The sequence below is a fragment of the Corvus moneduloides genome, chromosome 5 (genome assembly GCF_009650955.1).
Source record: "Corvus moneduloides isolate bCorMon1 chromosome 5, bCorMon1.pri, whole genome shotgun sequence".
NCBI classification, from domain to species: Eukaryota; Metazoa; Chordata; class Aves; order Passeriformes; family Corvidae; genus Corvus; species Corvus moneduloides.
The window spans coordinates 10,589,783-10,604,356 of record NC_045480.1 but is presented as its reverse complement, the minus strand read 5'-3'; the positions used below and the strand labels follow the sequence as shown (position 1 = coordinate 10,604,356).

Here is a 14,574-nt window from a genome sequence, read left to right as displayed (position 1 = left end):
GGACAACAAAGACTTTCAGAGCAGCACAATAAATTCAAGACGAGAAATTATTTGTTATAACTCTTCTGATTTTTGTTTTTTTGTTTTAAAAAGATGATGTTTACAAAACCAAAAAAAACCCACTTTAACTCTGGGAGACCATTTCAGCAGCTTTGTAAGGAAAGAAGTCAAAAAGAAATGGAAGGATGAGCAATGTATTCTGGTTAAGGGAAGGGACAAGTAAAGTAACTTATTAGAGACCTTGTACACAGGCAGTTTGACAGGTACTTTCACTGACACTTCAGAAAGCTGAACTGAATTCTCAGGCTGCATGACTTAAGTTCCTTAAGCTGGTATCTCAGCTGTAAAAAGCTTGGGAAGATGAACAACGTCCTTCTCCCACCTAGAATGTGACTGGGCCTTTCTTATTCCAAATTCCCTGCCCCAAACAATTCTGCCCTAACTATATTCTTTACTGACGTGTTGTTTAGTCCAGTCTGGAGACTGCTTTGGGACAGAGACACAATATATTTTTATGAGTCTAGAATATAGATCTGTGAGGATCACTCATTCTACTGCAGTACAAATAAGGACATAGCTGAAATAGTGCCCTGAGAAGGAACCAAAAGGAAAACTTTCCTTTGTTTAAACTCAAATTAGGAATTCTGTTCTGTGAAATGTGGCATCTTATAAAAGGAAGAGCAGGATAACCCTTTCTAAATTGCAGCACCCTAGCAGCAATAAAGAGGGAAGTTCTTAAGATAGGGAGAATGTCCTGAGTACTCGTATTCTTCAGGAAGAAAGTGATTGAACTGTTTCACCCAAATGGGCAACACAATTTGGCACAATAGCAGCAGTATCAACCCCACTCACAAATATCTCACTAATAGCGCTTGAAAAGCTGTATTTGTAATCAAAGAAAATTCCTTTTTCCTGCCAATAAAGGCTGATATATTTAATATGGCTCACGAGAGCCAGGTCTTTCACATTAATAAATTACATAAGGGCTGCATTGCTGCTTGTGTTTTTAAATTATGAGTTGTTTCCAAGGAAACGTATCTGAATACTGAATTTATTCAGCCTTAGAGATACACAGTATTTTCAGACTTATACACAAAGAAAGGCATGCTATCCTAACCAAGAACCAGCTGCCTCAACAATGCTAATAAGTGCTTTGTTAAATGCCAGTTTCAGTGAGACAACACTACTTTGTAATAGAAGCAAATTCAGAATTTCCAAAAATCTGATTTCCATCTATATTAATATTTTTTTCATATCACTGAAAATAAAAAATCTCATTTGAGAAAGATCTTTTGGCTAAATTCACATTCTCTGCTCCCTATATCCCAAACAGAATCACAACTAAACCTATACAACAACCAATATTCTTGAGTAATAGCATGCATCTTAGAAAGAACTTGAGCTTTTTAATTATTAGTACTCATTAATTACAGAAGAGTGTGTGTGGCAAGGTTTAGGTTTCTAGTTTAGTATGCTTTTTTTCACAGTTGCTGTACATCCATAGAATTCCAAGAAGGTGCTTCCTCCTAGGACCTTACAATGCAAGCATTAGGCAGGAAACTACAAATATGTTCAAATGGTGAAGCAGACACTAATTGCTGAAGAATATTTTCCTGACAGGATGCCTGTCAGTCACAGTACACCAGCAGCTAATCAATGCTATTTTTTTACAAGCCGTTAGAGCAAATGAGAATTTTAAGAAGGAATCAGAGTGATGAAAGTAAGGGAGCTCCATGGATGTTTATAAGGATCCCTCCCAAGCAGGAAGGGATGCATGGAAGAAAGCAATGAAATATTATTTTTAAAAGCTATTGAATAGGTGATTGAAACTGGAATTATAAACCAGACTAAAGGAAGAGCTGACCTCTGATACAAAGATGATACAATCTTTGGGGCATAGATTAGGATGATATTTCAAAGGGCTCCAGTCCTTGGGCCTTCTATCTGCAAATACATATCTGGAACATGCTTAGCCTCATATGTGATGAATGGTAAGATTCGTGGCAGAATTCACAGAGTCATTAAGGCTGGAAAGCACTTCCAATATCAGAGTCCAACCATTGCACCAGCAGCACCGTGTTCACCACTAAACCATGTCCCCAAGTATGACATCCACACATCTTCTGAACACTTCCAGGGATGATGATTCCACCCCTTTTCCCTGAGCAGCCTGTCTCAATGTCTGAACACTCTTTCAGTGAAGAAATTTTTCCCATTATCTAACCTAAACCTCCCCTGGTACAACTTGAGGATATTCCCTTTTGGTCTGTCATTTGTTACCTGGGAGATAATGACAATGAATAAACCAGCAAATTATCCCTATTCTGTGTTGTGTTTTACACTGTAGTGATTAGTTCAATTCACTAAGCAAAGTTGTGCAGTTGTAGAAAATTTTTATATTGGCCTGCCTGAGACTCAAGTGTTTCTAAAAAGCAAATTCAAAGCTACTACTTTATAAATCTATATACTAATTACATACTTTTAGGAATCCCAAGCCTACTCATAAGGAATATGTGACAGATGTGCGCTGAACAAAACAGCTCCCAAAATGACCTAAACAGTTTTACCCACTTTCATTTGCTGTGATACAATCCCAAACAGTTAAATCTAAGGGAAGGCTTCGGTCGGAAAGAGTGAGAAATCTTCAAGTTTTATTATAATCTGACACAAATACAAGGAAGCTAATTCTATACCACATAAAAGATGACCTAGAACTATTTTGATTAAAAACTACATGCACACCCTTCTTTAATAACTTCTTTCACAGCTAGTGAACCAGAATACTGAATTTCCTATCATTATACGATAACCTATTTTCTTAAAATCAAAATGAATTCAAGTAACAGGTTTTGAAAGTTTAGATTTTTTCCCTTGATATTATCCATTACAGATACATTATATAAGATATGTTGCTATGCATATCAGATGGAAAAGACTTTAAGAAGCAAAGCAGAGTGGCAGAACTAGCAATTAAAAATTCAACAGAAAATTTCCATATGCGAAGAAACAAGATATGCCTGTAAGCACCAGTGTTGAAAATAAAAGCAGAACCTCACAGGACTGGTGGGTTAAGTGACCTTGTGAGATTGCTGCCAACTGCTGTTATGCTCCTTCTCCAAGAACTTTGCTGTTGGGAATTGTTAGACATACTGGCCAATTGGAACTTGATATTAGAACATATTAAAAATAAATAGTAAGATTTAATGAAGTCAACGATCACATTTTTAATGGTTATTAGCCTAGAAAGCATAGACTTGGCCCACATCTGTCAACACATTTAGGGGAAAAATCTCCTTAAAGAATTGAAGAGATATCTTACAATAATAGAACTGTATACACAGTCATGGGGATATCATGTACCAGCAAGTTTGGAAAATGGCTAAATTTCACATGGTGATGACAAGACCAGAGGGTTGAAAGCTGCCCTACTTAGGGCCTCTTCAGCACAGCAAATAGCGTGACTGAGATTAAGACCTCTCAGCAAGACAACTGACAGCTGTCACTTTAAATAGATATCACAGGGCTCTACAGCAATGTGCAATTTTGCATCATGTAGACACATTTTTTACCACAGATAAAAAACCACTGTATCACACAGATTTCTACCAAGAGCAGCTGAGCAGAATGAAGTGCCATTCCAATAGTAGCATTCTTGTTTGGGTTCTTTGGCCACTAGTTGAGGGAACATTTCAAACTAAGTTAATCTCACTGACTTTAAATCATGCAATAGAAATTCATCTGGTGTGCAGTGATGCTGATAAAAGAGAAGCAGCTGGAAAAGCTATGAGCTCCTTTTGCCAGTACTAAAGTAATAAACTGTTACCTATAGTACAAATAGCTCAAACATGCTTTGGTGAACTTGAGACTCACTAAAATGCCTTTTCTGCCAGCTTTTGTTACTGACTACATTAGAGATGGTGCAATGACACCAGCCATACTTCCAGCCAGAAACAGAAAGCAGGTGAATGGTACAGGAAGGCTGTTCATGGGATACAGTAAACCTTGGGAAGAGTAACATTTCAGAGGTTTGATGAAAAACTTGCAGAAGGAAAGAAAATTGCCACATATTCTAGGCTGAAGCTCACAGAAAGGTTAGAGCTGAAAAAAGTTACAGAGAAACGGGGGAAAACTGCATGGCAGTATTTTAGCTTTATTTTCTACAATCAAGGCTCTAATCTAAGAATGCAGCTCTGTACAATAATGCTCAATAGCAATGATAAAACAACATAGCTGTTTATAGACCTCCTAATCCTAACCTAATGGACTTCACAGACACACAAAGACGCACTCACACTAAAGTTCTTATAGTCCAAGTGTCAGTGTTGCAAGGAGCTCTGAATGTGCAGACTCCTGCAGCTGTCGAGAGGTGACAGAACTCTAAGGAACAAAAATCGTTGGTTGAAGTTCACTGCAGATGTGAGGCTGTATTTCTGCGGGTCAAAAAACAAATGTGTGACCAGATCTAAATCAACCTTTCCCTATTTTCAACCACATCAAGTGCTTTTCAGTGTGAAGTAGCTATGGCTGAAGAGTTTTGAGGCACATGAACATGACAAAAATGAGGGGATAAGGCAGCACTCTTCAGCAATGTGACCACAGCCTAGTAACATGCACAGCACTGTATGTACCCACATAGTGTCCAGCCCTGACTGCAGAAACTACATGAAGAGGGCAAAGCAGGGAAATGTGAAAGATTCCACTGCAAAAATCATGACTTTAACTTAAACTGCAAACATGCAAGATGTGTTAGGAAAATACCTAGTTTTAACCGAGGAAGTGGCACTTTTCACAAGGACTAATGTGGCAGTGCAAGCGGCTACAACCACCCTGACCCCTGAGAACAACACAGACACCAAGAAGTGGTGGTCAGGCCCCGAGGTTTAATGCCTCACTCTGTAGTTAGGGTGAGAGCCCATAATCCCCCAGTTCAGTTATCTGCATACTTTTGTATGGTTGGTGAATGTTTTCCCCTTTCTATTTTATATATAATTCTATATATATTTCTTTCCCTTAATTTAATTTGTATAAGTTCTAGAAAGTTCTGTTGTGTTCAACACTCCATTGCCTCCTTCCCCAAGTCCCTCCTTGGTGTTATTTCCATTGGTTCCCTCAGCCTAAACCCCACCTCCTGTTAAGTATTCCATTGGCTGTATCCCTTATCCCTGCATTTCCTATCCCCACTATAAAGTCCCTGGACACCGGCAGATCCTTGGCTCTCTGTCTCCTCCCCTCATTGTTTCACAGGAATAAACCTTCTGTGTGGAACCTATACGGAGAGTCCCCTCTCTCTGCTTCTTTGCCTCCGCCTGCGTGCTCTCACACTCTGCTCAAGGGACGGCTCCCTGGGGTGAGGAGCACCTCCCCTCTGATCCTTTTGTGTGTGCCGCCCTAAATCAGAGGCTGCGTGGCTAGACCTCCGGGCTTCTCTTCGAGCCAGCATGTGTGGATATTATAGACTAAAGTATGGATGGTATATTCAGATCATGTAAATATAGGCACAAGCATTTTTAACATTAATTTTTCTTCTACAGCCACTTCATTGGTATTGCTATTGCAATTGTTTGTGACTTAGAGGCTGTAAGTCAATAAAAAATATTAAACAAGCCTAAGCTGGTTTATTTGGGAAGCAGGACCAATTTTTACACTTGATTTCTTACATCTCTGCTCTTTTTCCTGTACTGAAACAGCCACTCCTAAGGCCTTGCAGTGAACCAGACCTGACAAATTATCTGACTGAAGACAGCTAAAATTGGTGGGGTTAGTTTCAGGTAGTTCCAGTTCCCTAGCTGAGTCCCCTACACAGCTACATAAATGTTCATCAGAGCAGAAAGGAAAAGACAGTGTGGGAGTAGAAGCAAATAACCAAAGAAGCTGATATGAATATTATCTTCACTGAACTACTGTTTCAGATTGAAAGATGAAGCTCCAAAGACTATTTAGGCTTCAACTGTGTATTGTAACTCCTATCTTCCCAGTGAAATAACTTCAACAGTTGCAAGATCTAAATGACAGGGAAGAGGATGAATAGTACAAGACAAAAAGGACTAGACTTTCATTTCTTCTGTCCTTAAACTAGCAGTAGCAGAATCATAGTGTAATTGGCAGTGATACTGAAATAGTAACAAAGAAACAAACTATGAATTAACCATTTAAAGCAATTTGTAAAGGCGTGGAAGTCATGTGATGTATGCCATCTTTGCCAATATACAAGGGATTGTAGTGAGGGCTTTCTGAGCCTGCAATCTCTTTCCAGAAGGGATTCTTTTACACAATTTATTGCTTGTCTCTCCAATAAATCCCCTTTACCCATTTCTTCTTGGGCGTTTTTTTTCAGTATCCAGAAAAGTGAATCTGGCCTCACTGATTGCTAGAGAACATGCTGAACATCTTAAGTGTGTTGTATGTGCGCAAAGATTGACCACATTTTAATTGTAAATGAGAGGCTGTTAAACAGCTAATAAACCCCATCAGTTTTCCCAAACCCACCATTATCATTAGATGCAGTTAATTCATCCTCCAGAAAGACCCTTTAATCCCCTACAAAGACTTAAGGTAAAGTGACAGCTTTATTGTTCTAGTTCTTCCCTTACCATAGGTTTTATCTGCTCTACAAACTATATACATGTTATCAGTGGACAGAGCTGAACAAGCTCATAACATGTTTTACAAAGAGAGGCATGGTAAGCACCACTTCAGAAATATAATTATATCTGATTTTCACTCTTCCCATGCTGATTCAGTTGGGCATCATTTTCATCTCTGGAGAGGGGAAAGCAGGAATTTGCTGCTAGTTAAAACGGGACAGGAAATTGGTTCACCACCAATTCAGTGCCAAACATTTACTGATGTGCACTGAAGTAACAGGTAATGGGTAATTTTGGCAATGTTCCATTAGCCAAGGTACAGCTCCTCCCAGAAAACCCCAACCAAAAAACCCCCACACCAAAAGAAAGAAACAGAAATGCACATCAACACTTAGCCCTGCTCTTGCTTTATGTGTATGTCACCCCCCTGCCCCCACTCCTTACACCTGCCTTTCATTTTATTGAAAAGCCCCTGAAATCCCAAATACTCAGGGATTTTTTCAGTAGTTTTTTTTTCCCTCAGCTACTACCATTCTGGGTCCTCAGTGAACAGCATATTTCAAAGATTGCCAGAGCACTAGCAACAGGGGGACATTTTAATATTATAAAATAAAGACTGAAGCATTTGCACCCCCTGGTGGCAGTCTGATTTAATTTTGGTAACAAAACACAAAACCAGTCTAAACTCTCCATAAGAAAAAACAGAGTTCTATTTTACCCCTTTATGCAATGATTACACAAATTGTTGTAAATTTCCTAGGGAAAGGAAAATATTTTAAAATATTTTACAGTGATTTTGTCTTTTTTTCTTTTTTCTTTCTTCTCTAACTAAAAAAATTACACTCTGCATTAGCAGGAAACCAGCTTTCAGCCAAACAACCCAAGAGATTAATTGTTTTTCAAAGCCAGAATGGACAACTACTATCAACCACTCTGTTTTCTTACATAGCATAAATCAATAGCATTTTCCAAGGAGGCTCTGGAATTTCTTCCCCATGACCTTCATTAGTGTTCAGGAAATTAACTGTCTGTATCCATACTGAAAATTATTACCATAAACCTCTTGAAGCAGAGGAACAAAATCAAACATCTCTGTAAGAGATCTCAGACTCTGATCCTCACTGTGACCACATATCCTGAGTGTAGCTACATGGAAATAGACCTGATTTACTAAGTGTTCATGGTAGTTGAACCAGACTTCACACACACATTCAAAAAAACCTGGCAATGCATCCAGTAGAAACTAATACTTGTAGTCACAGCATAAGGGAAGGTTTTCTCCTCTCCACATACAAGTCCGTGCTTCCTCTGGGATAAACTAGGATGTAAGATTGCTAAATGGCCAAGGAGAACACCTTGACAAGGCAGTATCTGGGGAAATATCTCTCTGTGGATCCTGGCATTTTGCAGATCATGCAACCAAGAGTCCCTTTTCTAGGGTGGCATGGCTTGTTGTCTCTGCAAACAAATGCAGAACTTCCTCTCTAGTCCCCATCCAGACCTTTGTGTACCTCTGAGAGCCAACATCTACAAGCCCTGACACTTCTGACATCTCAGTGTGAGCAGGAAGGTTACAGAACAAAACTTGGTTCCCTGGTTCGTGAGAAAAATGTTGGCCTGCCTCTAACCTTAGACTTCTCCAAAAAAACATGAGCTGAGGTAGTTCAGGAACACAGGCCCCTGGAGTTCTTAGCTAAATGAAGGGTATCTATTGGTAACCTTGGGCTCCCTCACCCTTCTGCCTTAATCTGCAAGAGCTGTCTTAAGGTTTCTAACACACAGACTGTCTTGATGCACACTTAAGAGATCTAGATCCATGACTGGGGCTCTTTGGGCACTACTGTTTGAACACAATAATAATTTTTTAAAAACAACATATACAAAGTAAACAGGAATGCCCTATGACTGCTTTAAATGACACATGATGCCAACTAAGATAAGGGACTCCATCTGACATTAAGGTAGGAAGTCACTGGTATCTCATTTGCACTGTATTTTATGGACTATAATTTCAAATTATTCAGTTATTACCAACATTTTAAGAAATACTTTATTTTTCCCCAGTAGATAATAGAGAAATGGACCTAAAATTATGTACAAAGTCACATAACAAGCAGACTCTTCTTTCCTGAGTTGCACGTAAAACTGTGTTTCAATATAAGAATGAACAGCAGAATTTGAACACTTCTACAGAAGTATGACGTTGAATAACATTTAGATCACTCAGGCCCATGCTGCTGTGCCATCTGGTGGCTACTAGTCTGTAATGCATAAGCAAGAAAAAATACCCACCAAACCTTAAACATCCCTCTTTTCAAAGTCTTTCTCACAGTTTTCCCCTATAAATTAATTTTGGGTTGTTTTGGTTTTTTTACATTTATTTTTTTGGTGTCTTCAGAAAACAGAGAATCAGTGGTAATGAACTACATACCCATAAAATTCCTACAATCTTCTGGAAAGATGGTCAAAGCCATTATATTTGAAACCAGGATACTTTAAGATGTCTATACTGTATTTACTGCAATGACATATTTTGAAGGACAATACAGTATCTGTAACAAACTGAATCAATAGAAAGAAGTAAATTTGAGGCATAAAGAATGAAATCCTTGTTTACCATTTTAAGTTTCTGTCTTTATACAGAGCTACATAAGTAATACAACAGTTTAAATAATTATTACATAATGATGTTTTAATGCAGAAATCTACCTCTGTTTCTTCTCTGTATCTCCTCCCTATCAGACACCTTTGGATAGTAAAGTAGACACAGTAAGGCCACTGGAGTCCATGACTAAGAAATGGAGCCAGCTTCTTTTTTATTTCAACTGAACATACATAATATGGAATAAAATAACTAGCCTTCTCTTTCTTGTCTGTAGTCTAGAAATCCCATGGTTTAAACAAGATACATCGTTTCTCTCTTGGGTCTCACTAATCTTACATCTTTACTAAAAATAAAGCTTGTCTGTGGACCACCACTACCCTTCCTGTGGGCTAGAAATCAACAGAGAAAATAATTAAAGGCTTACACCCAGATGGGTGCAGAGGTTGATAAAGTTCTTTACTCAGAACTTAATGCATTTTTTTTCCATTATTATTGTTGCAGAGTCTATAACTGCAAGACTGTCTGGGGATATTCACAGAATACCAGGAGCACTTCACATTTTAAAAAGTGAGGAAGGCTGAAAGACTGTTTATTCAGATAGAAAATACTGAAATCCAAGATCTTTCAGTCTAGGGTTTTTTTAGAAATATCAAAAATTTAAAATCACTAGTGAACACTTCAGGAATAAAGACAGAACTGATACAGGGGGATCTTTGCAACCATTACATTTTGAATGTAATTAGAATATTTTCTCTTTCAAATGTATTGACTTACCCATTATCCAACCCATTCTGCCCAAGTTTCTTTCCTATGTCACCTACCATCACACCTGGCATTGGTAGGAGAGTTTTTGTATCTCGAATCTGTAGAGAAGTGAAACACAACATTCCAGTAGTGGAACAATGTAAGTTATTGGCTGAATTTTTCAAAGGTTGAAAATATTCCCATCTTGTACCCGTTATTAATGATAAAGAGATGTCTCTGTTTCTTTCAAGCACATAATCCTGGATATAACTTGTACTTATGCATCCTCTCATTCAGGACATAGATGCTTTAATGAAAATCCCATTGGAAGATGACACTAATCACATCACTATGTTAAATATCCCTTAACACTGATGACTGCTCTCATCAGATTAGCACTGAAACCTCTTCAGGTGTACACAGACACAGCAGGAACCAATGGAATTTTTATGTAAAAATCAGCTTTGAGATATTCCCTGATTCTGTAATAAACTCTGTTCAGTCTGCAACTAGTTCATTTTACTATGTACAAGTTTTCTATTGCACTGACATATTTTATGATGCCTTTAATCTTCTAAAATGATTTCTGTGGTAGAAGTTTGCAGATTTCATGCAGATCAGCCTGCAGCATTGGCAGACATAAATCATCTTAAGCCCCATGCAAGACTTTCAGGACTTCATATAACACAGATGAGTTCTAACTAAGTACCACGATCATCTGGAGACTTTTCAGCTCTTTTGTATTTTGAGAAATTTTGCAGAAAACTGACAGTATAAAACTAGCTCTACAACCTTCACAAAATCAGTGACCATTTAAAAAAAGTACACTGGTTACAACTGCAATGAACTGTGAAGGCATTAAATAAGGAATCTGCTGGTCGGGTATAAATAACAGCATAATGAAGTTTTTAATTTGAACCTACTCCTCCCCAAAAGAAAAAAAGGATTAGCAATATTTCCACTCTACCTGTACAATAAAGGAATGTAATCCTTGGCACTGTCCATCAGGAGTATAGAGCTGGGCATACAAAACGGCATGAGTAGCATGTTTCCCCATATTACCAACCCAGAACTTTGCAGCTTCAAAGTCAGGTGTATTGATGACAAATTCCTGTAGCCAGGAAAGAAAAAGAAAATTATATAAATAATAAAAATCAGGTCACAGCTTTTCTTTTTCATTACCCTGGTAATGTTTTGAAAACATTCATTAATTGCCAGGATTTTATTCTGTACTGCATTCTAACACCTGAGATCTCTCTTATTGTGTTCAAGTTTGGAGAGAACACATGTAGTAAGGAAAAAATTTCAGAGTTCAAAAATCTCATTACTTCATTTACCACTGTAAAGCCTGAAACTCAGCTTTTTTAACTGCTCATTTAAGCAGTTAAAAAAAAAAAATAAAGCAGACTAATGGATTGGGAAGCATTTCCTAGATCTTAGGTTAAACTGAGCTGTGAGTTCAAGTAAAGAACTGAGAGGGCTGTTTCAACTGTGAGAGCTGAAGCCTAGGCAGGGACCAACTCCTTCTTACACAGTTTTGTATGGAAAGGAAGCCTGGTTGACAGTGTGCATTAAGGACTGACCTGAGTGCTAGGATCAAACGTGGCCGTAGTCCGTATGCCTTTGGTGTTAGTTCCATGGCTGAGTTCAGTCAGAGCAAAACATCCAAAAATCTAAATAAGGAGATACACTGCACAGTTCAAGACCACTTTCTGACATTAATTAAAACTGCAAGACTTTCAAATGATTCCAAATGCAGCTATTGGAAAGTAAATTGGCAAAAAAACCCCCAAAACAGGAAGTGATAAAGAGCAACAAAAGAAGCACAAAGCTCAGTTGAGGTGCACTCAGAATACTTATCTTGCAAAATCAAAGAGGGTCTGGGCAGCCAGTGAATGCTGCTCACATGGCCTAGAGAGGAGAAACTGTTTAGGATTGGCACCTTCTATATCAGGCAGGCTGCACTTATTCTGCAGAGTACTTGGTCCTGAGTCTCCACTGAACTCCATGTGGTGTTTCTTCGCATTAAGACATTATTATTTCCCGTTTTATAGCATTAGAATGGAATTTTTATGGCAACACATCAAGGTTAAGAGTATCCTAGTAGGATACTCTTAAATGACTCTGGACAGAGCTTAAACTGGTGTAGTGTCATCTATATTGCCTTTTGGGAAAAGTTCCTAAATCTTGTCTGTATGTTAACTTGGACAGCTTAAAGCATATCCAGGAAGTAGTTTATGAGCTAGCAGTGAGGACAGCCAGAGCTCAGTGCTTGAATCTGCTCCATGGTCTTTTCTTTTGCCATTTAGAAGTACCTAGGTATGTAAAGAGATCAGAAATAACACAAAAGTGCAAATAGTGATGCAGTTCTGGTAGTGTCCATTTCTCACAAATTATTAGAAAAAATTACCTCCATGCTATAAATTTGTTTCACAATGTGTGCAAACCTCTTAGAAGCACTTATAACTGGTCCTGCAAATACCTGTAAAAACAGAATTATGAATGAAATCAGTGTCCTGTGATGAAAAGCACAAATTGCACATGATTTTTAATAGTGATGTCCATGATTTTTAATAGTGATGTCCAGTAAACAGACCAGGGAAAGTGGGCTGCACAGTAAACTATCATTAGACTGTGGCTGGGGGAGGTAAGTCAGGATTTGATCTTGTCAAGGCCCCTTTACAGATGACTGAACTTGTCCCAGCTCTAACCTGCTCAAGCCTTCATTGCAAATGCTTAAAAATACTTTCCACTTGTCCTTAGTGATGTTCCCTTGAGCAAAGGAAAACTTAAAAGGAAAACTTAAAAAACTGCTTTAGTTCATTTTACTGCAAATGGATTGGGAACTGAAGGTAGCTGCTTCAGGATCAAACAAGAATGCTGATTTGGAAGCTTAACTTCAGTTTTCCTACAAGGATATTCACACAGCAAAACTCTTACTTCCTAGATGCTCCCCAGCCATGTGAATAGTAACAATTAATTAATTCAACAGATATTATTTGACCAGCTATGCTGAGTATTCTTTGTGAGAGACCCATCTGGGAAGCAACTGAATAACAGAATACAGCCACTGATGTGAGAAATTTTATACTGGTTTCCATTCCTTCTGGATTCTGCCCTTAATTAAGACACTGGGGCTTAGGCAGGTAAGTTTCTGATACCTGCAAATCTTTAGCAAATACACAGCCACCAACAACCAAGTTCTTGAGCTGCTACTGCCCTAGAGAGGAGGCAGAGGAATAGACAAAAGACATCAAAATTTTTCTGTGTATCTGTCTGTACTGTTTCACCTTTACTTTCCAGGTGAGATTCCAGTGGAGACAGGGGTTTAACAACAAAGATTACCCACAGCTCTCTGATTCTTCTAAACAGTTAAAACTTAGTTCCATTTTTGGAAAGAAAGGATGAGGAAAATATCTACTTTTAATAAAATATGCATAAAGCAACAGAATTATGGTATTAGAAGTTACTTAAATTCAAACACTACCACTATAGCCCTTGAACTGTACTTACAACACAATGTAAGGCAAGCTGGAGAGATGGAGACCAATCATACATTCCTATACAGAGAATCATAATAAAACTCCTTAATGGGTTCTCTATGATCTCTTGCTGAGTAAGAAATTCATACTCAAAGAGCCTTTTACAGCGCAGGAATGTCAGCTCCTGATATTTCTCCCGGCACAAATCTTCTCCAGGATGATGTGCAAAGAGAGGATCATTTTCCAGAGCAGAGAAGATTCTGTTCTTGAAGGGGAAAAACTGACATGAGAACGTTAACCTAAAAGCATTAACAAAAACAGTTAACTTTCTTCCAGAGCAACACTGGGTCTCAAACTACAATTGTTTGCTGGAAGGTATAAACTTATAAAGCAAAAATTTCAGAGAATTAGAAAATATATTTAATGGTCTGTCATTATATATACAACTCATGCAGCTAAATTTTATGAGATCTCCTTCACCATGAAGTGATTCCCTGATTCAGTCTGAATGTACGAGAACAGTATGGTAAAACTTAACTTGCTTCCTATAGCAGCTTCATTATCTCAATATATGAAGCTATAGCCAGAATCTAATAGGCAAAAGTCCCTCAGTCTGAGGATAAAGGTAAAAATTCAGGGGTCACATTCAGTTAGAAATATGCCATGACGGTAAAGCTATTAAGCTACCACAACTACTCTGTTCCCAGATGAAAGTAGAAAAAGGCTCCATTTAATGGAACCATCATATGCAGCCCTTCAATGTGGGGATGTGCATCTTTTAATGTTTTAATTTGGATCCTTTTAGTATTAGATAATATATTATGGCATTTTTTTATCTCAGAGCTGTGTCTTCAAGATATCCACATCTTGTCTTTCACGTGAGAAGGAAGAAACCCAGACTTCCTGTGCTTTCCTTTGAAAGGCAGTCATTCCCTCTCTGTGTAAACAACACTACATGCCCACACAGCTTTGAAATTCCTTCAGACGCAGAGCACTTGTGGTTTCTTCTGTGCTCTAACACACACCAGTCAGATGCAGAACCAGGCCTTTTTGATTTCTCTGATCTACCTGCCAGGATTTTTATAATTATGGTGAAGATTCAAGATTAGCTTAAATCCATGTACATCTACACCACCTTCAGAAAACTAGTTCCTTCTCC

General features: G+C 38.2%; 1 protein-coding gene across 5 annotated transcripts in view; it reads right to left on the bottom strand.

Annotated features, from left to right (window-relative positions):
• Positions 1–14,574, bottom strand: part of ACOX3 (acyl-CoA oxidase 3, pristanoyl) — a 31,514-nt gene that overhangs the window by 13,893 nt on the left and 3,047 nt on the right. For 4 of the 5 annotated variants that reach the window (XR_004240045.1, XM_032108244.1, XM_032108246.1 and 1 more), the window contains exons 3-7: positions 13,447–13,680; positions 12,344–12,415; positions 11,517–11,606; positions 10,901–11,044; positions 9,964–10,052 (exon numbers count right to left, since the gene is read on the bottom strand). Coding sequence is in view for 4 of the 5 variants with exons in the window: in XM_032108244.1 (XP_031964135.1) it covers positions 9,964–10,052; positions 10,901–11,044; positions 11,517–11,606; positions 12,344–12,415; positions 13,447–13,680 (629 nt within the window). In the remaining variant the exon portion in view is untranslated. The remainder of the gene's footprint in view (positions 1–9,963; positions 10,053–10,900; positions 11,045–11,516; positions 11,607–12,343; positions 12,416–13,446; positions 13,681–14,574) is intronic. The other variant, XM_032108247.1, reaches the window with a different exon arrangement.